This window comes from Catharus ustulatus, chromosome 34 (genome assembly GCF_009819885.2).
Source record: "Catharus ustulatus isolate bCatUst1 chromosome 34, bCatUst1.pri.v2, whole genome shotgun sequence".
Classification (NCBI taxonomy): Eukaryota; Metazoa; Chordata; class Aves; order Passeriformes; family Turdidae; genus Catharus; species Catharus ustulatus.
The window spans coordinates 1,633,255-1,660,906 of NC_046254.1; the positions used below are offsets into that span (position 1 = coordinate 1,633,255).

A 27,652-nucleotide genomic window follows, 5' to 3' on the forward strand; every position below is an offset into this window, starting at 1 on the left:
GGGGGAGGGGAGGGGGGAGGGGGGGTTAGGATTGCATCTCGGCCCGGAGCATCCACGGGAACCAGCAGCAGAAGAGTAACCTGGGGACAGGGACAGGGGACATGTCCTGGGGACAGGGACAGGGACACCGTGGGGACAGGGACACCCCCCAGGGACAACCCCCTGGGGACAGGGACATGGCCTGGGGACAGGGACAGGGACACCGTGGGGACAGGGACAGGGACAGGGACACCGTGGGGACAGGGACAGGGACACCCCCTGGGGACAGGGACACCGTGGGGACAGGGACAGGGGGACAAGGACAGCCCCCTGGGGACAGGGACATGGCCTGGGGACATGGCCTGGGGACAGGGACACCCGTAGGGACAGGGGTATGGCCATGGGGACATCCCCTGGGGACAGGGACACCATGGGGACAGGGACATGGCCTTGGGGACAGGGACAGCCCCCTGGGGACACGGACACCGTGGGGACAGGGACAGGGACAGCCCCTGGGGACAGGGACAGGGACACCATGGGGACAGGGACAAGGCCTGGGGACAGGGACATGGCCTTGGGGACATCCCCTGGGGACAGGGACAGGGACACCGTGGGAACAGGGACATGGCCTTGGGGACCACCCTATGGGGACAGGGACACCGTGAGGACAGGGACATGGCCATGGGGACAGGGACATGGCCACGGGGACATCCCCTGGGGACAGGGACACCCCCCAGGGACGTGCCACAAGGACAGGGACACTTCCCTGGGGACAGCCCATGGGGACAGGGACACCCCCCTGGGGACAGGGACATGGCCTGGGGACATCCCCTGGGGACAGGGCAAGCCCGAGGTGTGGCAGTGTCCCCTCTGTCCCCTCTCTGTCCCTCTGTCCCCTCTGTCCCCTCTGTCCCCTCTGTCACCTCTGACCGCTCTGTCACCTCTGACTGCTCTGTCCCCCCTGTCCCTGTGTCCTCTGTGTGTCCCCTCTGTCACCCCTGTCACCTCTGTCCCCATGTCGCTGTGTCCCTTGTCTGTCCCCTCTGTCCCCTGTGTCCCTCTGTCCCTCTGTCCCCTGTGTGTCCCCTGTGTGTCTCCCCGTCCCTGTGTCCCCCTGTCCCCCTGTCCCCTGTGTGTCCCCTCTGTCCCCTCTGTCCCCGTGTCCTTGTGTCCCCCGTGTCTCTCTGTCACCCCTGTCCCCTCTGTCCCTTCTGTGTCCCCTCTGTCCCCTGTGTCCCCTGTGTCCCCCCTGTGTGTCCCCTTTTTGTCCCCTCCTGTCCCCACCTGGAGAAGGAGCTCTCGGACGTGATGTCCTTGGGGGTTCGCACGGCCGGGAAATTGCGCTTGGGCTGTGACACTGCGGGGACAGAGGGGACAGAGGGGACAGGGATGGGGGGACAGGGACAGAGGGGACAGGGACAGGGACAGGGACAGAGGGACAGGGGGACACACAGGGGACAGGGACAGGGGCAGGGGACAGGGGGGACAGGGACAGGGACAGGGACAGAGGGGACAGGGACAGGAGGGGACAGAGGGGACAGAGGGGACAGGGATGGGGACAGAGGGACAGGGACAGGAGGGGACAGAGGAGGACAAAGTCACATCACCCTCATCAGCCAATCAGCAGTGCCAACCCTGCCCCGCCCACCTATCATGGCCACGCCCAGCTGTCAATCACCACCCCACCCACCTGTCAATCACCCCAACACGCCCCACCCAGCTATCATGGCCACGCCCAGCTGTCATTAATTGCCACACCCACTTGTCAATCACTGCCCCACCCACCTGTCAATCACTGCCACACCCAGCTGTCAATCACTGCCTTACCCAGTTGTCAATCACTGCCCCACCCAGCTGTCAATCACTGCCACACCCACCTGTCAATCACTGCCCCACCCAGCTGTCAATCACTGCCCCACACAGCTGTCAATCACAGCCCCACCCAGCTGTCAATCACTGCCCCGCACAGCTGTCAATCACTGCCCCGCCCAGCTGTCAATCACTGCCCCACACAGCTGTCAATCACCGCCACACCCAGCTGTCAATCACGGCCCTGCCCCGCCCCTCACCTGTGACTGGCTCCGCCTTCTTTTCGGCGCTGCCGTCCCCGGGCTCCTCCTTGGGACCCCCGATCCTGGGGGGGGACACGGGGACAGGGTGGCACCGGTGCCACCTCAGTGTCCCCTCAGTGTCCCCTGTGACCTCCCTGTGTCCCGTCACTGTCCCTTGTGACCTCCCTGTGACCCCTGTCCCCCCATATCCCCTCAATGTCCCCCCATATCACCATGTCCCCAGTGTCCCCACTGTCCCCAATCCTCCCAATGTCCCCAATGTCCCCAATGTTCCCCCTGCCCTCCATGTCCCTTCATCTCCCCCCACCGTCCCCAATGTCCCCAATGTCCTCCCCACGTCCTCCCATCTCCCCCACCAACGTCCCCAAATGTCCCTGCCGTGTCCCCCATCTCCCCACAATGTCCCCAAATGTCCCCGCCATATCTCCACAATGTCCCCAGTGTCCCCAGATGTGCCCCCGTGTCCCTCCGTGTCCCCCCAATGTCCCCACTGTCCCCAATGTCCCCAATCCCCCCACTGTCCCCAATGTCCACAATGTCCCCAATGTCCCCAATGTCCCCAGTGTCCCCAATGTCCCCACTGTCCCCAATGTCCCCAATCCCCCCACTGTCCCCAATCCCCTCAATGTCCCCCCAGTGTCACCAATGTCCCCCCATGTCCCCCCAGTATCCCCATGTCCCCAACATCCCCAATCCCCATTGATGTCCCCACTGTCCCCCATGTCCCCAATGTCCCCACTGTCCCCAATGTCCCCAATGTCCCCATGTCCCCCCACTGTCCCCAGTGTCCCCAATGTCCCCAAAGTCCCCAATGTCCCCAATCCCCCCAATGTCCCCAGTGTCCCCCCAATGTCCCCAATCCCCCCAGCATCCCCAATATCCCCAATGTCCCCCCAGAGTCCCCACTGTCCCCGCTGCCCTCACTGTCCCCACTGTCCCCAATCCCCCCACTGTCCCCAATCCCCAATGTCCCCCAAATCCCCCCCACTGTCCCCATGTCCCCAATGTCCCCCATGTCCCCCCATGTCCCCATGTCCCCCAATGTCCCCAGTGTCCCCGCACCTCTGGACGCGGGAGGGCGGTGCGAACACGCCGTGTTTGGGGGCGCAGCTGAAGTAACGAACCCCGAACACGGAGCCGTCGTGTTTGCCCCCCGCAGAGTCCAGCTCCACCCCGAACCAGTACCCTGGGGACAGGGACAGTGAGGGGACATGGGGACAGTGAGGGGACATGGGGACAGTGGGGGGACAAGGGGACAGTGGGGGGACATTGGGGACAGGGGGACAGTGAGGGGACATGGGGACATCGGGGACACTGGGGGGACATTGGGGACAGTGGGGACAGTGAGGGGACATGGGGACAGTGGGGACATTGGGGACAGTGAGGGGACATGGGGACAGTGAGGGGACATTGGGGATATTGGGGACATTGGGGATATTGGGGACATTGGGGCAAGAGGACAGTGGGGGGACATTGGGAGGATTGGGGACAGTGGGGACATTGGGGACAGTGGGGACAGTGAGGGGACAGTGGGGGGACAGTGGGGACACTGGGGGGATTGGGGACATTGGGGACATTGGGGATGGTGGGGATGATGGGGACAAGGGGGGACATTGGGGACATTGGGGGCGTTGGGGGGATTGGGGGGATTGGGGACAAGGGGACAGTGGGGACAGTGGGGGACATTGGGCACAGTGGGGACAGTGAGGGACATCAGGGATATTGGGGAGAGTGTGGACATTGGGGGCATTGGGACATGGGGACATTGGGGACATTGGGGACATTGGGGGCAGTGGGGACACAGGGGGACAGTGGGGACAGTGGGGACAGTGGGGCCAAACTGGCAGCTGACCCCGCGCTTGATGACAGAGTGGCCCCTCTGGGGACATGGGGACATCGTGGGGACATTGGGGGGATTGGGGACATCGTGGGGACATTGGGGACATTGGGACAGTGGAACAAGGGGGACAATGGGGACAAGGAGACAGTGGGGGGATTGGGGGGACATCGGGGGGACTGGAGACATTGGGGACATTGGGGACAGTGGGGACATCAGGGATAGTGGGGGGATTGGGGACAGTGGGGGTAGTGGGGACATTGAGGGGATTGGGGACAATGGGGACATTCGGGACATCGAGGACATTGGGGAGACACAGGGGGGGTTCCCCAGCCTAGGGGGTCCCACCCTGGGGGTCTCAGGGGTCTCAGAGGATCCCAGGGGGTCCCGGGGGTCTCAGGGGGTCCCAGGGGCTCTCAGGGGGGTCCCGGGGGTCTCAGGGGGTCTCAGGGGATTCCTGGGGGGTCTCGGGGGGGTCCCACCCGAGGAACCCAGGGGGTCTCAGAGGGTCCCAGCGGGGTCTCCGGGGGTCCCAGGGTGGTCCCACCCGGGGGTTCCAGAGGGTCTCAGGGGGTCTCAGGGGGGTCCCGGGGGTCTCAGGGGTCTCAGGGGATTCCTGGGGGGTCCCAGAGGGGTCCCAGGGGTCTCAGGGGATCCCACCCGGGGGTCCCAGGGGGTCTCAAGGGGTCCCGGGGGGTCTCAGGGGGTCTCAGGGGGGTCCCAGGGTGGTCCCACCCCAGGGAGGGTCCCAGGGGGTCTCAGGGGGTCCCACCCGGGGGTCTCAGAGGTCCCACCCCAGGGGGGGTCTCAGGGGGGTCCCAGAGGGGTCCCGGGGGTCTCAGGGAGGTCTCAGGGGGTCCCAACCCGGGGGTCTCAGGGGGGTCCCGGGGGTCTCAGAGGGTCCCAGGGGGTCTCAGGGCGGTCCCAGGGGGTCTCAGGGGGTCCCGGGGGTCTCACCGGGGGCGAAGTCGGTGCGTCCGTAGAATCGAGCGCGGCCCTGGCGCTGCCCGGCCACCAGCACCGCGTCCCCCGGGGCCACGCGCCGGCCCTCGCGGTCCAGCCACGCCCCGGCCCGCTTCCGGGACCCTGGGGGCGGGGCGGGACTGACCACACCCACCGGGACACTGACCACACCCACCGGGACACACCCAGACACACCCAGCCACACCCAGCCACGCCCCCGCGCGCTTCCGGGACCCTGGGGGCGGGGCCACACTGACCACACCCATCCTGACCACACCCAGACACACCCAGCCACGCCCCCGCGCGCTTCCGGGACCCTGGGGGCGGGGCCACACTGACCACACCCACCGGGACACACCCTGACCACACCCAGCCACGCCCAGCCACGCCCGGACACAACCAGCCACGCCCCAGCACGCTTCCGGGACCCTGGGGGCGGGGCCAGTGTGACCACACCCACCGGGACACACCCAGCCATGCCCGGACACACCCAGACACACCCAGCCACGCCCCCGCGTGCTTCCGGGACCCTGGGGGCGGGGCCAGCGTGACCACACCCACCGGGACACACCCAGCCACGCCCGGACACACCCAGACACACCCAGCCACGCCCCGGCCCGCTTCCGGGACCCTGGGGGCGGGGCCGGACTGACCACACCCATCCTGACCACACCCAGACACACCCAGCCACACCCAGCCACGCCCCCGCGCGCTTCCGGGACCCTGGGGGCGGGGCCAGCGTGACCACACCCACCGGGACACACCCAGCCACACCTCTGGATTTTGGGGTCCCTGGATTTTGGGGAGGGGTCTCTGGGTTATTTTGGGGAGGGGTCTCTGGGTTATTTATTTTGGGGAGGGGTCTCTGGGTTATTTTGGGGAGGGGTCTCTGGGTTATTTAATCTGGGGAGGGGTCTCTGGGTTATTTTGGGGGCCCATGGATTTTGGGGAGGGGTCTCTGGATTTTGGGGAGGAGTCTCTGGGTTAATTTGGGGAGGGGTCTCTGGGTTAATTTGGGGAGGGGTCTCTGTGTTATTTATTTTGGGGTGGGGTCTCTGGGTTAATTTGGGGTCTCTGAGTTAATTTCGGGGGGTCTCTGGGTTATTTATTTTGGGGAGGGGTCTCTGGGTTAATTTTGGGAGGGGTCTCTGGGTTAATTTGGGGAGGGGTCTCTGTGTTATTTATTTTGGGGTGGGGTCTCTGGGTTAATTTGGGGAGGGGTCTCTGGGTTATTTTGGGCAGGGGTCTCTGTAATTTGGGGAGGGGTCTCTGTGTTATTTATTTTGGGGAGGGGTCTCTGAGTTATTTTGGGGAGGGGTCTCTGGGTTAATTTTTTTGGGGAGGGGTCTCTGTGTTAATTTGGGGAGGGGTCTCTGTGTTAATTTGCGGAGGGGTCTCTGAGTTATTTAATTTGGGGAGGGGTCTCTGTGTTATTTAATTTGGGGAGGGGTCTCTGTGTTATTTATTTTGGGGAGGGGTCTCTGAGTTATTTTGGGGAGGGGTCTCTGGGTTAATTTTTTTGGGGAGGGGTCTCTGTGTTATTTAATTTGGGGAGGGGTCTCTGTGTTAATTTGGAGAGGGGTCTCTGGGTTATTTTGGGGAGGGGTCTCTGTGTTATTTAATTTGGGGAGGGGTCTCTGAGTTAATTTGGGGAGGGGTCTCTGTGTTAATTTGGGGAGGGGTCTCTGGGTTAATTTGGGGAGGGGTCTCCGGGCCGCACCTCTCTTGTCCTTGCGGGGTTTGTGGGGGGCTCGGGCCGGGGGTCCCGGGGGGCTCGGGGGGGGCGACGGCGCCGGGGGCGGCTCCTCGGCCTTGGAGATCTTGGACACCGAGGCGAAGATACCTGGGACCAGTACGGACCAGTATGGACCAGTACGGACCAGTACGGACCAGTATGGACCAGTACGGACCAGTACGGACCAGTATGGACCAGTATAACCCAGTACGGACCAGTATGGACCAGTATGGACCGGTACGGACCAGTACGGACCAGTATAGACCAGTACGGACCAGTATGGACCAGTACGGACCAGTATGGACCAACACGGACCAGTATGGACCAGTATGGACCAGTATAACCCAGTACAGACCAGTATGGACCAGTATGGACCAGTATAACACAGTATAACCCAGTATGAACCAGTACGGACCAGTACAGACCAGTATGGACCAGTATAACACAGTATAACCCAGTATGAACCAGTACGGACCAGTACGGACCAGTATGGACCAGTACGGACCAGTACAGACCAGTACGGACCAGTACGGACCAGTACGGACCAGTACGGACCAGTACGGACCAGTATGGACCAGTACGGACCAGTACGGACCAGCATGGACCAGCATGGACCAGTATGGACCAGTATGGACCAGTATAAACCAGTATGGACCAGTATAAACCAGTATGGACCAGTATGGACCAGTATGGACCAGTATAGACCAGTACGGACCGGTACGGACCAGTACGGACCAGTACGGACCAGTACGGACCAGTATGGACCAGTATGGACCAGTATAAACCAGTATGGACCAGTACGGACCAGTATGGACCAGTATGGACCAGCACGGACCAGTACAGACCAGTATAACCCAGTATAACCCAGTACGGACCAGTATAACCCAGTATAACCCAGTATGGATCAGTATGGACCAGTATGGACCAGTACAACCCAGTATGGATCAGTATGGACCAACATAACCCAGTATGGACCAGTATGGACCAGTATAACCCAGTACAGACCAATACAGACCAGAACGGACCAGTACAGACCAGTATGGACCAGCATAACACAGTATAGACCAGTCCAGCCCAAAACATCCAGGGAAGCCCCCCCAGGGGGTCCCGGAGGGTCCCAGCCCCACCCTGGGGGTCCCAGGGGTCCCAGAGGGTCCCAGCCCCACCCCGGGGGTCCCATCCCCACCCTGGGGGTCCCAGCCCCACCCAGAGGGTCCCGGGGGTCCCAGAGGGTCCCAGCCCCACCCAGAGGGTCCCAGCCCCCCCCGGGGATCTCAGCCCCACCCCGAGGGTCCCAGCCCCACCCCAGAGGCCCCATCCCCACCCCGGGGGGTCCCAACCCCACCCTGGGGGTCCCAGAGGGTCCCAGCCCCCCCGGGGGTCTCGGGGTCGGGGGTCCGTACCCTGTTTGGGGGGGCAGATGAAGTAGCGCACCCCCCCCACGCTGCCGTCGTTCTTCCCCTCGGGCTCGTCCAGCTCCACCCCGGCCCACTGCCCGCTGGCGAAGGCCGTGGTGCCACAGAACCTCAGCGTGCCCACCTGGGGACAGGGGACAGCAGGGTGACACCGGGGTGACAAAAATCCCCACCCCAAAATACCCCTGAACCCCAAAATAAACCCACAAAAAAAAATCCCAAACCCCCAACCCCAAAATCCTCCTGAGTCCCCTCACAGGCTGTGGTGCCACAGAACCTCAGGGTCCCCACCTGGGGACAGGGACACCGGGGTGACACCTGGGTGACACCTGAACCCCAAATCATCACCCCAAAATACCCCTGAACCCCAAAATATCCACACAAAAAAAATCCCAACCCCCAAAATCCTCCTGAGTCCCCTCCCAGGCCGTGGTGCCACAGAACCTCAGCGTGCCCACCCGGGGACAGGGGACACCGGGGTGACACCTGGGTGACACCTGAACCCCAAATCATCACCCCAAAATACCCCTGTACCCCAAAATATCCACACAAAAAAATCCCAAAGCCCAAAAACCCACAATTCCCAAAAATCCCAAACCCCAAAAATCCCAAACCCCAAATCCTCCTCCTGAGTCCCCTCACAGGCCGTGGTGCCACCAAACCTGGGGACAGGGGCACATCTGGGGACAGGGACACACCTGGGTGACACCTGAACCCCAAAACATCCCCACAAAAAAATCCCAAAGCCCAAAAACCCACAATTCCCAAAAATCCCAAACCCCAAAAATCCCAAACTCCCAAATCCTCCTGAGTCCCCTCACAGGCCGTGGTGCCACCAAACCTGGGGACAGGGACACACCTGGGGACAGGGGACACACCTGGGTGACACCTGGGTGACACCTGAACCCCAAATCCTGGCGGGCTCTGAGCGTCTGGGGGTGGCACGGGGTGACAGAGAGGGACATGGGGTGACACTGAGTGACACAGTTGACACAGAGCAGCTCTGGGTGACACAGGTGACACTGAGTGGGTTTGGGGTGACACAGGTGACACTGGGGTCCCACCTTACCACTGTCCAGTCACACCCCCAGGCACAGCAGCACCAGGGTGACTCAGGTGACACAGGGAGTGACACAGGGGGAAGGTTTGGGGTCACACAGGTGACACAGGTGACACACGGGTGACACACAGGTGACACAGGGGATGGGTTTGGGGTCACACAGGTGACACACAGGATGGGTTTGGGGTCACACAGGTGACACACGCGACACAGGCAGAAGGTTTGGGGTCACACAGGTGACGTGGGGCAGGGTTGGGGTCACACAGGATGGATTTGGTGACACACAGGTGACACAGGTGACACATGGGGTGGGTTTGGGGTCACACAGGTTACACAGGTGACACAGGGGTGTCACCTTGCCCTGTCCCCCAGCTGCAGCCCCAAGCACAGCAGCACCAGGGTGACACAGGGGGTGACACAGGTGACACACAGGGTGGGTTTGGTGTGACACAGGTGACACTGATGGCCTCTGGGGTGACACTGAGGGGTCTGGGGGTGGCACGGGGTGACAGAGAGGGACATGGGGTGACACTGAGTGACACAGGTGACCTCTAGGGTCACACAGAGGGGACTGGGGTGGCACGGGGTGGGTTTGGGGTCACACAGGTGACACAGGTGACATGGGGTGTGATGGGGGCAACACAGGTGACACAGGCGGTGACACAGGGTGACACAGAGCGGCTCTGGGTGACACAGGTGACACAGGTGACATACAGGTGACACACAGGTGGCACACAGGTGACACTGGGGTCCCACCTTACCGCTGTCAAGCCGCATCCCCAGGCACAGCAGCATCAGGGTGACACAGGTGACACACGGGTGACACAGGGGGAAGGTTTGGGGTCACACAGGTGACACAGGTGACACAGGGGTGACACAGAGTAGGTGTGGGTGACACAGGGGACACGAGGGGTGTGTTTGGGGTCACACAGATGACACAGGTGACACACAGGTGACACAGGTGACACAGGGTGGGTTTGAGGTCACACAGGTGACACGGGCAGTGACACAGAGTGGCTCTGGGTGACACACAGGGCGGGTTTGGAGTCACACAGGTGACACAGGGTGACACAGGGGATGGGTTTGGGGTCACACAGGTGACACAGGGTGACACAGGGGATGGGTTTGGGGTCACACACGTGACATTAAGGACACACAGGTGACACACAGGCGACACACAGGTGACACAGGACCCACCTTTCCGCTGTCCAGGCGCACCCTGTCCCCCAGCTGCAGCCCCAGGCACAGCAGCCCCAGTGTGACACAGGGTGACACACGCGACACAGGGGGCAGGTTTGGGGTCACACAGGTGACACAGGTGACACACAGGTGACACACAGGTGACACAGGTGACACAGCACCCACCTTTCCGCTGTCCAGGCGCACCCTGTCCCCCAGCTGCAGCCCCAGGCACAGCAGCATCAGTGTGACACAGGGTGACACAGGGTGACATGCGGCAGGTTTGGGGTCACACAGGTGACACACAGGTGACACACAGGTGACACAGGTGACACAGGGGATGCGTTTGGGGTCACACAGGTGACACAGGTGACACAGGTGACATTAAGGACCCATCTTGCCGCTGTCCTCCAGCCGCACCCCCAGGCACAGCAGTACCAGGGTGACACGGGGTGTGTTTGGGGTGACACAGGGTGGGTTTGGTGACACACAGGTGACACACAGGTGACACAGGTGACACACAGGTGACACAGTGACCCACCTTACTGCTGTCCAGCTGCACCCCCAGGCACAGCAGCATCAGGGTGACACACAGGTGACACAGGTGACATTAGTGACCCACCTTTCCGCTGTCCAGGCGCACCCTGTCCCCCAGCTGCAGCCCCAGGCACAGCAGCATGAGGGTCCCCGGCAGGTTGTCGTAGTTGGGCAGGGTGACGCGGGGCAGGGTTGGGGACACACAGGGCGGGTTTGGGGACACACAGATGACACAGGTGACACAGGGGGTCACACAGGATGGGTTTGGGGTCACACAGGTGACACACAGGTGACACAGGTGACACACAGGGTGAGTTTGGTGTCACACAGATGACACAGGTGACACAGGCAGAAGGTTTGGGGTCACACAGGTGATGCGGGGCAGGGTTGGGGTCACACAGGGCGGGTTTGGTGTGACACAGGTGACACATGGGGTGGGTTTGGGGTCACACAGGTGACACAGCGCAGGTTTAGGGTGACACAGGTGACACAGGTGACACAGGGATGGGTTTGGGATCACACAGGTGACACAGGGAGTGACACAGGGGTGTCACCTTGCCCTGTCCTCCGACTGCAGCCCCAGGCACAGCAGCATCAGTGTGACATGGGGTGGGTTTGAGATGACACAGGTGACACACAGGTGACATTAAGGACACACAGGGTGGGTTTGGTGACACACAGGTGACACAGGTGACACAGCACCCACCTTTCCGCTGTCCAGGCGCACCCTGTCCCCCAGCTGCAGCCCCAGGCACAGCAGCATGAGGGTCCCCGGCAGGTTGTCGTAGTTGGGCAGGGTGACACGGGGGGTGACACAGGGTGGGTTTGGTGACACACAGGTGACACAGGTGACACACAGGTGACACAGGTGACACAGGGGATGGGTTTGGTGACACACAGGTGACACAGGTGACATTAAGGACCCACCTTGCCGCTGTCCTCCAGGCGCACCCCCAGGCACAGCAGCACCAGGGTGACACGGGGTGTGTTTGGGGTGACACAGTGTGGGTTTGGTGACACACAGGTGACACACAGGTGACACAGGTGACACAGGACCCACCTTGCCGCTGTCCAGGCGCACCCTGTCCCCCAGCTGCAGCCCCAGGCACAGCAGCATGAGGGTCCCCGGCAGGTTGTCGTAGTTGGGCAGGGTGACGCGGGGCAGGGTTGGTGACACACAGGGTGGGTTTGGTGACACACAGGTGACACAGGTGACACAGTACCCACCTTTCCGCTGTCCAGGCGCACCCTGTCCCCCAGCTGCAGCCCCAGGCACAGCAGCACCAGGGTGACACAGGGTGACACAGGGTGGGTTTGGGGTCACACAGGTGACACACAGGTGACACACAGGTGACATTAAGGACACACAGAGTGGGTTTGGTGACACAGGTGACACACAGGTGACACAGTACCCACCTTTCCGCTGTCCAGGCGCACCCTGTCCCCCAGGTGCAGCCCCAGGCACAGCAGCACCAGTGTGACACAGGGGATGGGTTTGGGGTGACACAGGTGACACACAGGTGACACACAGGTGACACAGGTGACATTAAGGCCATACCTTGCCGCTGTCCAGGCGCACCCTGTCCCCCAGCTGCAGCCCCAGGCACAGCAGCATCAGTGTCCCCGGCAGGTTGTCGTAGTTGGGCAGGGTGACGCGGGGCAGGGTTGGTGACACACAGGGTGGGTTTGGTGACACACAGGTGACACACAGGTGACACAGGTGACACAGGTGACATTAGTGACCCACCTTTCCGCTGTCCAGGCGCACCCTGTCCCCCAGCTGCAGCCCCAGGCACAGCAGCATCAGGGTCCCCGGCAGGTTGTCGTAGTTGGGCAGGGTGACGCGGGGCAGGGTTGGTGACACACAGGGCGGGTTTGGTGACACACAGAGGTGACACAGGTGACATTAAGGACCCACCTTTCCGCTGTCCAGGCGCACCCTGTCCCCCAGCTGCAGCCCCAGGCACAGCAGCATCAGTGTCCCCGGCAGGTTGTCGTAGTTGGGCAGGGTGACGCGGGGCAGGCTGCAGCTCAGCGGCACCGCGTCCAGCAGCAGCCGCCGCAGCTCCCGCGCGGCCTCGGCCGCCTCGGCCCGGTCCAGGGCCATGTCCGTGGGGTCCGGAACCACCTCGGCCGCCACCTGGCCCTTGCTGTTCTGGGGGGGCAACGGGGGGAGCAAAGGGGGGGTCACCGGGGGGGTTTTGGGGGGGTTTGGGGTGATTTTTGGGGTGGTTCTCGGGTGGGTATGGGGGGTTTTGGGGTGGTTCTGGGTGATTTTTGGGTGGTTCTGGGTGGGTATGGGGTGGGTATGGGTGATTTCGGGGTGGTTCTGGGTGGTTTTGGGTGATTTTGGGGTGGTTCTGGGTAGTTCTAGGCGGGGTATGGGGTGATTCTGGATGGTTCTGGAATGGCCATGGGTGGTTCTGGGTGGTTCGGGATGGTTCTGGAATGGCCTCAGGTGGTTCTGGGGTGATTCTGGGTGCCCAGGGGTGATTTTGGGGTGCTCATGGGTGCTCAGTGGTGATTCTGGGGTGGTTCTGCATGGTTCTGGGTGATTTTGGGGTGGTTCTGTGGTGGCCTCGGGTGGTTCTGGGTGATTTTGGGGTGGTTCTGGAATGGTCCCAGGTGGTTCTGGGTGGTTCTGCGTGATTTTGGAGTGGTTCTGGATGGTTTTGGGGTGGTTCTGAGGTGGGCATAGGTGGTTCTGGATGGTTTCGGGTGGTTCTGGGTGATTCTGGGGTGGTTCTGGGTGATTCTGGGGTGGTTCTAGATGGTTCCAGTTGGTTCTGGATGGTTCTGGGGTGGTTCTGGGGTGGGTATGGGTGATTTTGGGATGGGTGTGGGGGGTTCTGGGGTGGTTCTGTGTGATTTTGGGGTGGTTCTGGATGGTTCCAGTTGGTTCTGGATGGTTCTGGGGTGGGTATGGGTGGCCAGGGGTGGTTCTGGGGTGGTTCTGGGTGATTTTGGGGTGGTTTTGGGTGTTTTTGGGGTGTTTCTGGGGTGGTTCTGGATGGTTCTGGGGTGATTTTGGGGTGCCCAGGGACGATTTTGGGGTGCTCATGGGTGTTCAGTGGTGGTTCTGGGTGATTTTGGGATGGTTCTGGGTGGTTCTGGGTGATTTTGGGATGGTTTTGGGGGGTTCTGGGTGATTTTGGGGTGCTCATGGGTGCTCAGTGGTGATTCTGGGGTGGTTCTGGATGGTTCTGGGTGATTTTGGGGTGGTTCTGGGGTGAGTATGAGGTGGGCATGGGTGATTCTGGATGGTTCTGGATGGTTTTGGGGTGGTTGTGGGTGATTTTTGGGTGGTTCTGGGGTGGTTCTGGGTGGGTATGGGGTGGTTCTAGGTGATTTTGGGGTGGTTCTGGTTGGTTCTGGGGTGGCCAGAGGTGGTGCTGGGTGGCCACGAGTGGTTCTGGGATGGGCATGGATGGTTCTGGGGTGGTTCTGGGTGATTTTGGGGTGGTTCTGGGGTGGTCAGTGGTGATTCTGGGGTGAATATGGGTGATTTTGGGGTGGTTCTGGATGGTTCTGGGTGATTTTGGGGTGGTTCTGGGTGGTTTTGAGAGGGTTCTGGGTGATTCCGGGGTGGTCATGGGTGGTCAGTGGTGGTTCTGAGGTGGTTCTGGATGGTTCCAGTTGGTTCTGGATGGTTCTGGGTGACTTTCGGGTGGTTCTGGGACAGGCATGGGTGATTTTTGGGTGGTTCTGGGGTGATTCTGGGTGCCCAGGGGTGATTTTGGGGTGCTCATGGGTGCTCAGTGGTGATTCTGGGGTGGTTCTGGATGGTTCTGGGTGATTTTGGGATGGTTCTGGGGTGGTTCTGGATGGTTCTGGAGTGGCCAGGGGTGGTTCGAGGTGGTTCTGGGTGATTTTGGGGTGGTTCTGGGGTGAGTATGAGGTGGGCATGGGTGATTCTGGATGGTTCTGGATGGTTTTGGGGTGGTTGTGGGTGATTTTTGGGTGGTTCTGGGTGGGTATGGGGTGGCCAGAGGTGGTGCTGGGTGGCCACGAGTGGTTCTGGGTGGTTCTGGGATGGGCATGGATGGTTCTGGGGTGGTTCTGGGTGATTTTGGGGTGGTTCTGGGGTGGTCAGTGGTGATTCTGGGGTGGTTCAGGATGGTTCTGGATGGTGCTGGGGTGGCCAGGGGTGGTTCTGGGTGGTTTTGGGGGGGTTCTGGATGGTTCTAGATGGTTCTGGGCAGGTTCTGGGTGATTTTGGGGTGGTGGGGTGGTGAGGGGTGGGTTTGGGGGGTTCTGGGATGGGCACGAGTGGTTCTGGAGTGGTTCTGAGTGATTTTGGGGTGGTTCTGGGGTGGGTATGGGGGGTTTTGGGGTCGTTCTGGGTGGTTATGGGGTGGTTCTGGATGGTTCTGGGTTGTTCTGGGGTGGATACAGGTGGTTCTGGGTGGTTCTGGGTGATTTTGGAGTGGTTCTGGAATGACCTCAGGTGGTTCTGGATGGTTCTGAATGGTTCTGGAGTGGCTGGGAGTGGTTCTGGGATGGTTCTGGGGTGGTTCTGGATGGTTCTGGGTGATTTGGGGGATTTTGGGGTGGTTCAGGGGTGGTTCTGGGATGGGCAGGGTTGGTTCTGGATGGGTCTGGGGTGGCCAGGGGTGGTTCTGGGCTGGTTCTGGAATGACCTCAGGTGGTTCTGGATGGTTCTGGGTGATTTTGGGGTGAATATGTGTGATTTTGGGGTGGTTCTGGAATGGCCATGGGTGGTTCTGGGTGGTTCTGGATGGTTCTGGAGTGGCCACGGGTGGTTCTGGATGGTTCTGGGGTGGTTCTGGATGGTTCTGGATGATTTTGGGGTGGTTCTGGATGGTTCTGGGATGGGTATGGGTGGTTTTGGGGTGGTTCTGGGTGATTTTGGGATGGCCACGGGTGGATCTCCGTGTTCCAGGAGATAATACACACCCCAAACCCCAAATCCCTGATCACCCCTAAATCCCCCCCTAAACTCCTGATCCCCCCAAAACCCCCCCAGACCCCAAAACCCCCCTAGACCCCCCGAAGCCCCCAGACCCAATTCCCCCCGTACCCTCAGGGCGGGGTCCGCCCCAAGCTCCAGCAGGCACCGCATGGTCCCAAAACCCAAATCCCCCAAAATCTCTGATTTCCCCCAAATCTCCCCAAAATCCCCGAGCCCCCCCGAACCACCCGAAGACCCCAGACCCAAAAATCCCCCCAGACCCCCCCAAATCCCCCCAAAATCCCCTCAGGGCGGGGTCCGCCCCGTGCTCCAGCAGGAACCGCATGGCCCCAAACCCCAAATCCCCCAAAATCCCCCAAATCTCTGATTTCCCCCAAATCCCCCAAAATCCCCGAGCCCCCCGAAGCCCCCAGACCCAATTCCCCCGTACCCTCAGGGCGGGGTCCGCCCCGTGCTCCAGCAGGCACCGCACCGCCCCCAGGCACAGGTTGGAGGCCGCGATGTGCAGCGCGGTGCCGTGGCTGAAATCGCTGCAGGTCGAGTGAAGAACTGCGGGGAGTTGGGGAAACTGAGGCACGGGGGACCCCAAAAATGAGGGGGGGTGGGGAGGGAGCAGGGGGGATCCCAAAAAATTACTGGGATTGCAAAAAATCCGGGGGGAAACTGAGGCACGGCAAAGGGGAAGGCTCAAAAATATAAAAATAGGAGGGGGAAACTGAGGCACGGGGAATGGGGGGCACCCCAAAAACTCCGGGGGACCCCAAAACCAGAGGGGAAACTGAGGCACGGGACAGAGAGGGTCCCAAAAACATGAAGGACCCCAAAAATCGGGGGGAAACTGAGGCACGGAGATGGGGTGATCCCCAAAATGACAGACCCAGAGCAGGGACATCGGAGGGGGCTTGGGGACATCGGAGGGGGCTTGGGGACATCCTGCCCTCCCTGGGGATTTTGGGGTGTCATTCCCGATTTGGGGGTGTCACTCCCGATCCGGGGGTGTCCGTGAAGATTTGGGGGTGTCCCAAAACCTCGGGGGGGATCCCCAAAATCACAGAGCCAGAGCAGGGTTGGGATGAGCTTGGGGACATCAAACAGGGCTTGGGGACATCCCGCCCTCCTTGGGGATTTTGGGGTGTCACTCCCGATTTTGGGGTGTCACTCCCGATCCGGGGGTGTCTGTAGAGATTTGGGGTGCCCCAAAACCTCGGGGGGATCCCCAAAATCACAGAGCCGGAACAGGGTGCGGATGAGCTCGGGGACATCAAACAGGGCTTGGGGACATCCCGCCCTCCCTGGGGGATTTTGGGGGGTCATTCCCGATTTTGGGGTGTCGGTCCCGATTTTGGGGGGTCATTCCCGATTTTGGGGTGCCCCCCTGACCTCGGGGCGCAGCAGCAGGGTCGGGCTGAGCTTGGGGACATCAAACGGGGCTTGGGGACATCCCGCCCTCCCTGGGGATTTTGGGGCGCTGATCCCGATTTTGGGGTGCCGGTCCCGATTTGGGGGGGTCATTCCCGATCCGGGGGTGTCATTCCCGATCCGGAGGGTCAGTGAATATTTTGGGGTGCCCCCCTGACCTCGGGGCGCAGCAGCAGGGTCGGGATGAGCTCGGGGACATCAAACAGGGCTTGGGGACATCCCGCCCTCCCTGGGGATTTTGGGGTGTCACTCCCGATTTTGGGGTGCCATTCCCGATTTTGGGGTGTCACTCCCGATCCGGGGGGGTCCGTGGAGATTTGGGGGTGCCCCAAAACCCCCGGGGGGGTCCTCAAAATCACACAGCCAGAGCAGGGTCAGGATGAATTTGGGGACATCAAACAGGGCTTGGGGACATCCCGCCCTCCCTGGGGATTTTGGGGTGTTGGTCCCGATTTGGGGTGTCATTCCCGATTTGGGGGGGTCAGTGGGAATCCGGGGGGGTCATTCCCGATCCGGGGGTGCCCCAAAATCGGGGGGGATCCCCAAAACCACAGACCCAGAGCAGGGTCGGGTGGAGTTTGGGGACATCAAACAGGGCTTGGGGACATCCCGCCCTCCCTGGGGATTTTGGGGCGCTGATCCCGATTTGAGGGGGTCATTCCCAATCCGGGGGGGTCATTCCCGATTTTGGGGTGCCCCCCCTGACCTCGTGGTGCGGCAGCAGGGTCGGGATGAGCTTGGGGACACCAAACAGGGCTTGGGGACATCCCGCCCTCCCTGGGGGATTTTGGGGTGCTGATCCCGATTTGAGGGGGTCACTCCCGATCCGGGGGGGTCAGTGAATATTTGGGGGTGCCCCCCTGACCTCGGGGCGCGGCGGCGCGCAGCAGGGTGCGGATGAGCTCGGGCACATCGAAGTAGGCGGCGTAGTGCAGCGCGTTCATGTGAGTCCAGCGGCTGCGCAGCCCCGCGTCACCGCCGAGCGCCAGCAGGCGGGTGGACAGACGGACAGCGGCGGCAGGGTCACCTGGGGACATTGGGGACATTGATAGGGACAGGGACAGACGGACAGCGGCCGCGGGGTCACCTGGGGACAGTGGGGACATTGATAGGGACAGGGACAGACGGACAGCGGCCGCGGGGTCACCTGGGGACATTGGGGACATGGACAGGGACACCCCGCGTCACCCCCGAGGGCCAAGAGCCGGGTGGACAGACGGACAGCGGCGGCAGGGTCACCTGGGGTGACAATGCGGACATTGATAGGGACAGGGACACCCTGCGTGGACAGACGGACAGCGGCCGCGGGGTCACCTGGGGTGACAATGGGACATTGGGGACATGGACAGGGACATTGGGGACACCCCACGTCACCCCCGAGCGCCAGCAGCCGGGTGGACAGACGGACAGCGGCCGCGGGGTCACCTGGGGACAGTGGGGACACTGGGGACATTGAGGGGATTGGGGACATTGGGGACAGTGGGGACATTGGGGACATTGGGGACATTGGGGACACTGGGGACATTGAGGGGATTGGGGACATTTGGGGACACGGGCAGGGACAGGGATGGATGGGACAGACAGGGACACCCCGCGTGGACAGACGGACAGCGGCCGCGGGGTCACCTGGGGTGATAATGGGACATTGGGGACATTGGGGACATTCTGGGGACACCCTGGGGACATTGGGGACAGTGGGGACACTGGGGACACCCTGGGGACACACTGGGGACATCAGGGGACACCTTGAGGACACTCTGGACACCCTGGGGACATTGGGGACATTGGGGACATTGGGGACAGGGTGTCCCTGTCACCCACCGACGCCGTGTGCCCCGGCCTTGGGGACACCCTGAGAACATTGGGGACACTGGGGACACGGGAGTGGCCCTGGCCCTGTCCCTGTCCCTGTCCCTGTCCCTGTCCCTGTCCCTGTCCCTGTCCCTGTCCCCCACCCACACCGTGCGCCCCGGCCTTGGGGACATTGGGGACACCCTGAGGACACGGGGGTGGCCCTGTCCCCGTACCTGTCCCTGTCCCTGTCACCCACCGACGCCGTGCACCCCGGCCTTGGGGACATTGGGGACACCCTGGGGACATTGGGGACACTGGGGACACTGGGGACAGGGTGTCCCTGTCACCCACCGACGCCGTGCGCCTCGGCCTTGGGGACATTGGGGACACCCTGGGGACATTGGGGACACAGAGGTGGCCCTGTCCCTGTCCCTGTCCCTGTCCCTGTCCCCCACCCACACCGTGCGCCCCGGCCTTGGGGACACCCTGGGGACATTGGGGACATTGGGGACAGGGTGTCCCTGTCACCCACCGACGCCGTGCGCCCCGGCCTTGGGGACACCCTGAGGACATTGGGGACACGGGGGACATTGGGGACACTGGGGGTGGCCCTGTCCCTGTCCCTGTCACCCACCCACGCCGTGCGCCCCAGCCTTGGGGACACTGGGGACACCCTGAGGACTCTGGGGACACTGGGGACACTGGGGGTGTCACTGTCACCCACCGACGCCGTGCGCCCCGGCCTTGGGGACACCCTGGGGACATTGGGGACACTGGGGACAGGGTGTCCCTGTCACCCACCGACGCCGTGCGCCCCGGCCTTGGGGACACCCTGGGGACATTGGGGACACTGGGGTGGCTCAGTCCCTGTCCCTGTCCCTGTCACCCACCCACGCCGTGCGCCCCGGCCTTGGGGACACCTTAGGGACATTGGGGACACTGGGGACACTGGGGGTGTCACTGTCACCCACTGACGCCGTGCGCCCCGGCCTTGGGGACACCCTGGGGACATTGGGGACATTGGGGACACTGGGGGTGGCTCTGTCACCCACCGACGCCGTGCGCCCCGGCCTTGGGGACACCCTGGGGACACCCTGGGGACAGGGGGACATTGGGGACATTGGGGACATTGGGGACAGGGTGTCCCTGTCACCCACCCACACCGTGCACCCCGGCCTTGGGGACATTGGGGACACAGGGGTGTCCCTGTCCCTGTCCCTGTCCCTGTCACCCACCGACGCCGTGTGCCCCGGCCTTGGGGACACACTGGGGACATTGGGGACACAGGGATGGCCCTGTCCTTGTCCCTGTCCCTGTCACCCACCGACGCCGTGCGCCCTGGCCTTGGGGACACCCTGGGGACACTGGGGACACTGGGGACAGGGTGTCACTGTCACCCACCGACGCCATGCGCCCCGGCCTTGGGGACACCTTGGGGACATTGGGGACATTGGGGACAGGGTGTCCCCGTCACCCACCGACGCCGTGCGCCCCGGCCTTGGGGGCACCCTGGGGACATTGGGGACATTGGGGACAGGGTGTCACTGTCACCCACCGACGCCGTGGGCCCCGGTCTTGGGGACACCCTGGGGACACTGGGGACACAGGGATGGCCCTGTCCCTGTCCCTGTCCCTGTCCCTGTCACCCACCGACGCCGTGCGCCCCGGCCTTGGGGACACCTTGGGGACATTGGGGACATTGGGGACAGGGTGTCCCTGTCCCTGTCACCCACCGACGCCGTGCGCCCCGGCCTTGCAGGCGTAGTGCAGCAGGGTCATGTCCGTCAGCCCGTCCCGATCGTCCACGTGGCAGCCGCGCCGCAGGATCTGTCACCACAGTGTCACCAGGGTCACCTCGGTGTCACCAGGGTCACCTCAGTGTCACCTCAGTGTCACCGGGGTCACCTCAGTGTCACCTCAGTGTCACCTCAGTGTCACCAGGGTCACCTCAGTGTCACCTCGGTGTCACCTCAGTATGACCAGGGACACCTCAGTGTCACCAGGGTCACCTCAGTGACACCAGGGTCACCCCAGGGTCACCCCAGGGACACCTCAGTGTCACCCCAGGGTCACCTCAGTGACACCAGGGTCCCCCCAGGGTCACCAGGGACACCTCAGTGTCACCAGGGTCACCCCAGGGTCACCAGGGTGTCACCGGGGTCACCTCGGTGTCACCTCAGTGTGATGAGGGTCACCAGGGTCACCCCAGGGTCACCAGGGTCACCTCAGTGTCACCAGGGTCACCTCAGGGTCACCAGGGTCATCCCAGGGTCACCCCAGTGTCACCCCAGGGTGACCTCTGTGTCACCTCAGTGTCACCCCAGGGTCACCAGGGTCACCAGGGACACCTCAGTGTCACCTCAGGGTCGCCTCAGTGTCACCAAGGACACCTCAGTGTCACCTCAGGGTCACCCCAGTGTCACCTCAGTGTCACCAAGGACACCTCAGGGTCACCAGGGACACGTCAGTGCCACCAGGGTCACCTCAGTGTCACCAGGGTCACCTCAGTGTGACCTCAGAGCCACCAGGGTCACCTCAGTGTCACCAGGATCACCCCAGGGTCACCTCAGTGTCACCTCAGTGTGACCTCACCTCAGTGTCACCTCAGGGTCACCAGGGTCAGCCCTGGGTCACCAGGGACACCTCAATGTCACCAGGGTTATCCCAGGGTCACCTCAGTGCCACCAGGGTCACCTCAGTGTCACCTCAGGGTCACCTCAGTGTGACCTCAGTGTGATCAGGGACACCTTAGTGTCACCTCAATGTCACCAGGGGTCACCCCAGTGTCACCTCAGGGTCACCCTGGTGACACCCAGGATTCCCCAAACCCCTTCAGCACCCCTCAAACCCCCCCAGGACCCCTCTAACCCACCCCAGGACCCCCCCAAACCCTCTCAGCCCCCATCCAGAACACCCCCAGGACCCCTCTAATCCCCCCAGGGCCTCTCTAACCTCTTCAGAACCCCTCCAGGACCCCCCCCCAGGACCCCCCAAACCCTGTCAGCCCCCCCAGGACCCCCCCAGGACCCCTCTAACCCCCTCAGAAACTCCTCAAACCCCTTCAGAACCCCCCCAAACCCCCTCAGCCCCACCTCAAACCCCCCCAGGACCCCTCCAATCCCCTCAAATCCCCCCCAAACCCCCTCAGGACCCCCTCAAACCCCTTCAGAACCCCCCCAAACTCTCTCAGCAACACCCCAGGACCCCCTCAGGACCCCTCTCACCCCCCAGGACCCTTCTAACCCCCTCAGAACCCCCCCAAACTCTCTCAGCACCACACCAGGAGCCTCCCAAACCCTTCCAGGACCCCCCAAACCCCCCCAGAACCCCCCCAAACTCTCTCAGCACCACACCAGGACCCCCCCCAAGCCCCCCAGGACCCCTCCAGCCCCCCCCAGACCCCATAAGCCCCTTCAAGAACCACCCAGGACCCCCCCAGGACCCCCCAAACCCCCTCAGAACCCCCCCAAACTCTCTCAGCACCCCCCCCCAGGACCCCCCAAACCCCTTCAAGCCCCCCCAGGACCCTCAAATCCCCCCCAAACCCCTTCTGGACCCCTCTAACCCCCCCAGAACCCCCCCAAACTCTCTCAGCTTCCCCCCAGAACCCCCCTAAACTCCTTCAGAAACCACTCAGGACCCCCCCAGAACCCCTCTAACCCCCCCAGGACCCCTCCAGCCCCTCCCAGGACTCCCCCAGCCCCCACAGAGCACCCCCAGGACCCTCAAATCCCCCCCCAAACCCCCTCCGGACCCCCAAAACCCGCCCAGTCCACCCTCAAACCCCTTCAGAACCCCCCCAAACTCTCTCAGCACCCCCCCAGGACCCCCCAAACCCCCCCAGGACCTCCCATACCCTCTCAGCATCCCCCAGGACACCCCCAGGACCCCTCTAACCACCCCCAGGACCCCCCAAATCCTGTCAGCCCCCCCCAGAACCTCCCCAGGACCCCCCAAACCCCCTCAGGAACCCCTCAAACCCCTTCAGAACCCCCCCAAACTCTCTCAGCAACACCCCAGGACCCCCTCAGGACCCCTCTCACCCCCCAGGACCCTTCTAACCCCCTCAGAACCCCCCCAAACTCTCTCAGCACCACACCAGGAGCCTCCCAAACCCTTCCAGGACCCCCCAAACCCCCCCAGAACCCCCCCAAACTCTCCCAGCAACACCCCAGGACCCCCCCCAAGCCCCCCAGGACCCCTCCAGCCCCCCCAAGAACCCCTAAGCCCCTTCAGGAACCCCCTAGGACCCCCCCAGGACCCCCCAAACCCCCTCAGAACCCCCCCAAACTCTCTCAGCACCCCCCCCAGGACCCCCCAAACCCCTTCGAGCCCCCCCCAGGACCCTCAAATCCCCCCAAAACCCCTCCGGACCCCCCCAAACCCCTTCAGAACCCCCTCAAACTCTCTCAGCATCCCCCCAGCCCCCACCCCAGACCCCCCCCCAGGACCCCCCCAGGACCCGGTGCCCACCTCGTTGCCGATGACATCCACGCTGTGCTGCACCTGCGGCACCCACTGGCGCAGGATGGCGAAGAGCTGCGGCACCGTGGTGCGCGGGTCCAGCAGGATCTCCCGGCACGCCGCGTCGTTGGGGTCAAAGAAGGTGAAAGCTGGGGGGGGGACACGGGGGGGACACGGGGGGACACGGGGGGACACGGGGGGGACACGGGGGGACACGGGGGGGGACACGGGGGGGACACCCCAGAAATGCTCAGTTCGGGATCAGGCAGCACAGAAACCCCCAGACCCACCCCGGGCATTTTTGGGGGGTCCCCACAGGGGTTTTATGTACTGGGGAGGGGTCTCTGTGTGTCCTGAGGGGGGTCTGTGTCACCTAGAGGGTGTCCTTGTCACCTGGGAGGGGTCATTGTCACCTGGGGGGGTCGTTGTCACCTGGGGGGTCACACCCCAGAAATGCTCAGCCCTGGATCAGCCAGCACAGAAACCCCCAGACCCACCCTGGGCATTTTTGGGGGGACCCCACAGGGGTTTTGTGTCCTGGGGGGGTCTCTGTCACCTAGAGGAGGTCCCTGTCACTTGGGAGGGGTCGTTGTCACCTGGGGGGTCACACCTCAGAAATGCTCAGCCCTGGATCAGGCAGCACAGAAACCCCCAGACCCACCCTGGGCATTTTTGGGGGGTCCCCACTGGGGTTTTGTGTCCTGAGGGGGTCCCTGTGTCACCTAGGGGGGGTCCCTGCCACCTGGGGGTGTCATTGTCACTTGGGGAGGGTCCCTGTCACCTGGGGGGTCACATCCCAGAAATGCTCAGTCTGGGATCAGCCAGCACAGAAACCCCCAGACCCACCCCGGGCATTTTTGGGGGGTCCCAAACAGGGATTTTGTGTCCTTGGGAGCTCTCTGTGTCACCTAGGAGGGTCCCTGCCACCTGAGGGTGTCATTGTCACTTGGGGAGGGTCCCTGTCACCTGGGGGTTCACACCCCAGAAATGCCCAGCCCTGGATCAGCCAGCACAGAAACCCCCAGACCCACCCCGGGCATTTCTGGGGGGTCCCCAGCGGGGTTTTGTGTCCTGAGGGGGTCCCTATGTGTTCTGAGGGGGGCTCTCTGTGACCTGGAGGGGGTGGTTGTCACCTGGGGGTCCCTGTCACCTGGGGGGTCACACCCCAAAAATGCTCAGCCCGGGATCAGCCAGCACAGAAACCCCCAGACCCATCCCGGGCATTTTTGGGGGGTCCCCACAGGGGTTCTGTGTCTTGGGGAGGGGTCTCTGTGTCCTGAGGGCGTCTCTGTGTCACCTAGAGAGGGTCCCTGTCACCTGGGGGTGTCGTTGTCACCTGGGGGGGTCACACCCCAGAAATGCTCAGCCCGGGATCAGCCAGCACAGAAACCCCCAGACCCACCCCGGGCATTTTTGGGGGGTCCCAAACAGGGATTTTTGTGTCCTGGATGGAATCTGTGTCACCTAGGGAGGGTCCCTGCCACCTGAGGATGTCATTGTCACTTGGGGAGGGTCCCTGTCACCTGGGGGTCACACCCCAGAAATGCTCAGCCCGGGATCAGCCAGCACAGAAACCCCCAGACCCACCCCGGGCATTTTTGGGGGGTCCCCAGTGGGGATTTGTGTCCTGGGGAGGGGTCTCTCTGTGACCTGAGGGGGGGTCTCTGTATCCTGGGGGGGGTCCCGTTTATTTTGGGGAGGGGTCTCATTTTGGGGAGGGGTCCCATTTTGGGGAGGGGTCTCACCGTAGTCCTTGGGCAGGGGGAGGGTCCCGTTTATTTTGGGGAGGGGTCTCACCGTAGTCCTTGGGCAAGGGGGCGGGGGCTGCAGAATGAACCAGGGGCTGGGGAGGGTCCCGTTTGTTTTGGGGAGGGGTCTCACCGTAGTCCTTGGGCAGGGGGGCGGGGGCTGCAGCATGAACCAGGGGCTGGGGGAGGGTCCCGTTTATTTTGGGGAGGGGTCTCACCGTAGTCCTTGGGCAGGGGGGCGGGGGCTGCAGCATGAACCAGGGGCTGGGGGAGGGTCCCGTTTATTTTGGGGAGGGGTCTCACCGTAGTCCTTGGGCAGGGGGGCGGGGGCTGCAGGATGAACCATCGGCTTCTTGCGCCGCTCCACCACCGGGCTGGGCGGGTCTGGGGGCGGCGTCCCCCCCGCAGGGGGGTCCCCCCCGCGCTCCTTGGTCATGGCGAGGCCTGGGGGGGGGGACACGAGGGGTCTGGGGGCGCTGGAGACCCCTCCTCAGTCTGAGGGGGTGAGGGGGTGGGGAGGGGGATGGGGAGGGGGCACGGGGAATGGGGAGGGGGAAATGGGATTGGGGAGGGGGCGACACTGGGATGGGGGATGGGGTTTGGGGAGGGGGCGACTCTGGGATGGGGACAGGGATTGGGGAGGGGGCGACATTCGGGACAGGAATGGGGAGGGGGCTCCGGGATACTGGGGGAAATCAGGACACTGGGACTGGGATACTGGGAGGGACTGGGATACTGGGAGGGACTGGGATGGGGATGGGGAGCACTGGGATGAAGCGGGGGCCTGGCTGGGGGTCCCCGGGATGGGGAGGGGTCCCGGGAATGGGGAGGGGTCCCCGGGATTGGGGAGGGGTCCCCGGGATGCGATGGGGACAGGAATGGGGAGGGGGCTCCGGGATACTCGGGGAAATCGGGATACTGGGACTGGGATACTGGGAGCGACTGGGATGGGGAGCACCGGGATGAAAGAGGGGCCTGGGGAGGGGTCCCCGCGATGGGGAGGGGTCCCCGGCAATGCAGATGTACCCCAGAATTGGGGAGGGGTCCCCGGGATGCGATGGGGACAGGAATGGGGAGGGGGCTCCGGGATGCAGGACAGGATGGAGATGCTGGGAGGGACCGGGATGGGGATGAAGGGGGGGTCTGGTTGGGGGTCTCTGGGAATGGGGAGGGGTCCCTGAAATGGGGAGGGGTCCCGGCAATGCGGATGTACCCCAGAATTGGGGAGGGGTCCCCGGGATGCCGCCCCCTCCCCCGCCGGGGCCGGGCCGGGCCCGAGGGATGCGCAGGGAGCTCGGCCGGGGATGGCGAGGCCGGGGCGGGGCTGAAGGACCGGGGGGACACCGGGAGCGACCCCCCCGCCCCCCCCCGCGGTGATACCGGCACCGACCCCCCCCCAAATTCCCAAATTCCGCCCCCTCCCCTCCCCTCCCCCCCCCCGGTACCGGCGGGTCCGCGGCCGCGGGATGGGCCCGGCGCAGTGCGCGTGCGCGGAAAGCAGGGGGCGGGGCCTGGGCGGGGGAGGGGGCGGGGCCTGGGCTGGGGGCGGGGCCACGAGGGGCTGGGGTGGGGGATATGGGGGGTATGGGGGATATAGGGAGATATAAAGGATATACGGGATATAGGGGGTATAAGGGGGATATAGGGGGGTATGGGGGATATAGGGGATATGGGGGATATAGGGGATATGGGGGCTATAGGGGATATAGGGGATATAGGGGATATAGAGGATATAGGAGATATAGAGGATATAGGAGATGTAGGGGATATAGGGGATATAGGGGATATAGGGGATATAGGGGATATAGGAGATATAGAGGATATAGGAGATGCAGGGGATATAGGGGATATAGGGGATGTGGCGGATATAGGGAGTATGGGGGTATGGGGGCTATAGGGGGGATGTGTGGGTAGCGGGGCTATAGGGGATGTGGAGGCCTATAGGGGATGTGGGGCTATGGGAGCTATGGCGGGTACAGGGGCTAAGGGGGTTATAGGAGCTATAGGGGCTATAGGAGCTATAGGGGCTATAGGGGCTATAGGGGCTATAGGGGCTATAGGGGCTATAGGGGCTATAGGGGCTATAGGAGCTATAGGAGCTATAGGAGCTATAGGGGCTATAGGGGCTATAGGAGCTATAGGGGCTATAGGGGCTATAGGAGCTATAGGAGCTATAGGAGCTGTAGGAGCTATAGGGGCTGTAGGGGCTATAGGGGCTATAGGGGCTATAGGAGCTATAGGGGCTATAGGAGCTATAGGGGCTATAGGAGCTATAGGAGCTATAGGGGCTATAGGGGCTATAGGAGCTATAGGAGCTATAGGGGCTATAGGAGCTATAGGGGCTATAGGAGCTATAGGGGCTATAGGAGCTATAGGAGCTATAGGGGCTATAGGAGCTATAGGGGCTATAGGAGCTATAGGGGCTATAGGAGCTATAGGAGCTATAGGGGCTATAGGAGCTATAGGAGCTATAGGGGCTATAGGAGCTATAGGGGCTATAGGAGCTATAGGAGCTAT

The 27,652-nt window shown here is 62.8% G+C and overlaps 1 protein-coding gene across 1 annotated transcript; it reads right to left on the bottom strand.

Annotated features, from left to right (window-relative positions):
* LOC117009675 (CAP-Gly domain-containing linker protein 3-like) lies at window positions 1–26,620 on the bottom strand. Its single transcript, XM_033083989.1, has 14 exons — window positions 26,581–26,620; window positions 25,439–25,579; window positions 23,397–23,536; window positions 20,657–20,750; window positions 17,995–18,156; window positions 16,141–16,259; window positions 12,696–12,932; window positions 7,990–8,125; window positions 6,572–6,694; window positions 4,846–4,974; window positions 3,114–3,237; window positions 2,049–2,113; window positions 1,264–1,336; window positions 1–80 (listed from the first exon to the last, which is right to left on the bottom strand). The coding sequence occupies exons 2-14, from the start codon at window positions 25,569–25,571 to the stop codon at window positions 26–28; spliced, it is 1,590 nt and encodes a 529-aa protein (XP_032939880.1). The 5' UTR covers window positions 25,572–25,579; window positions 26,581–26,620; the 3' UTR covers window positions 1–25.
* Between the last annotated feature and the right edge of the window lie 1,032 nt (window positions 26,621–27,652).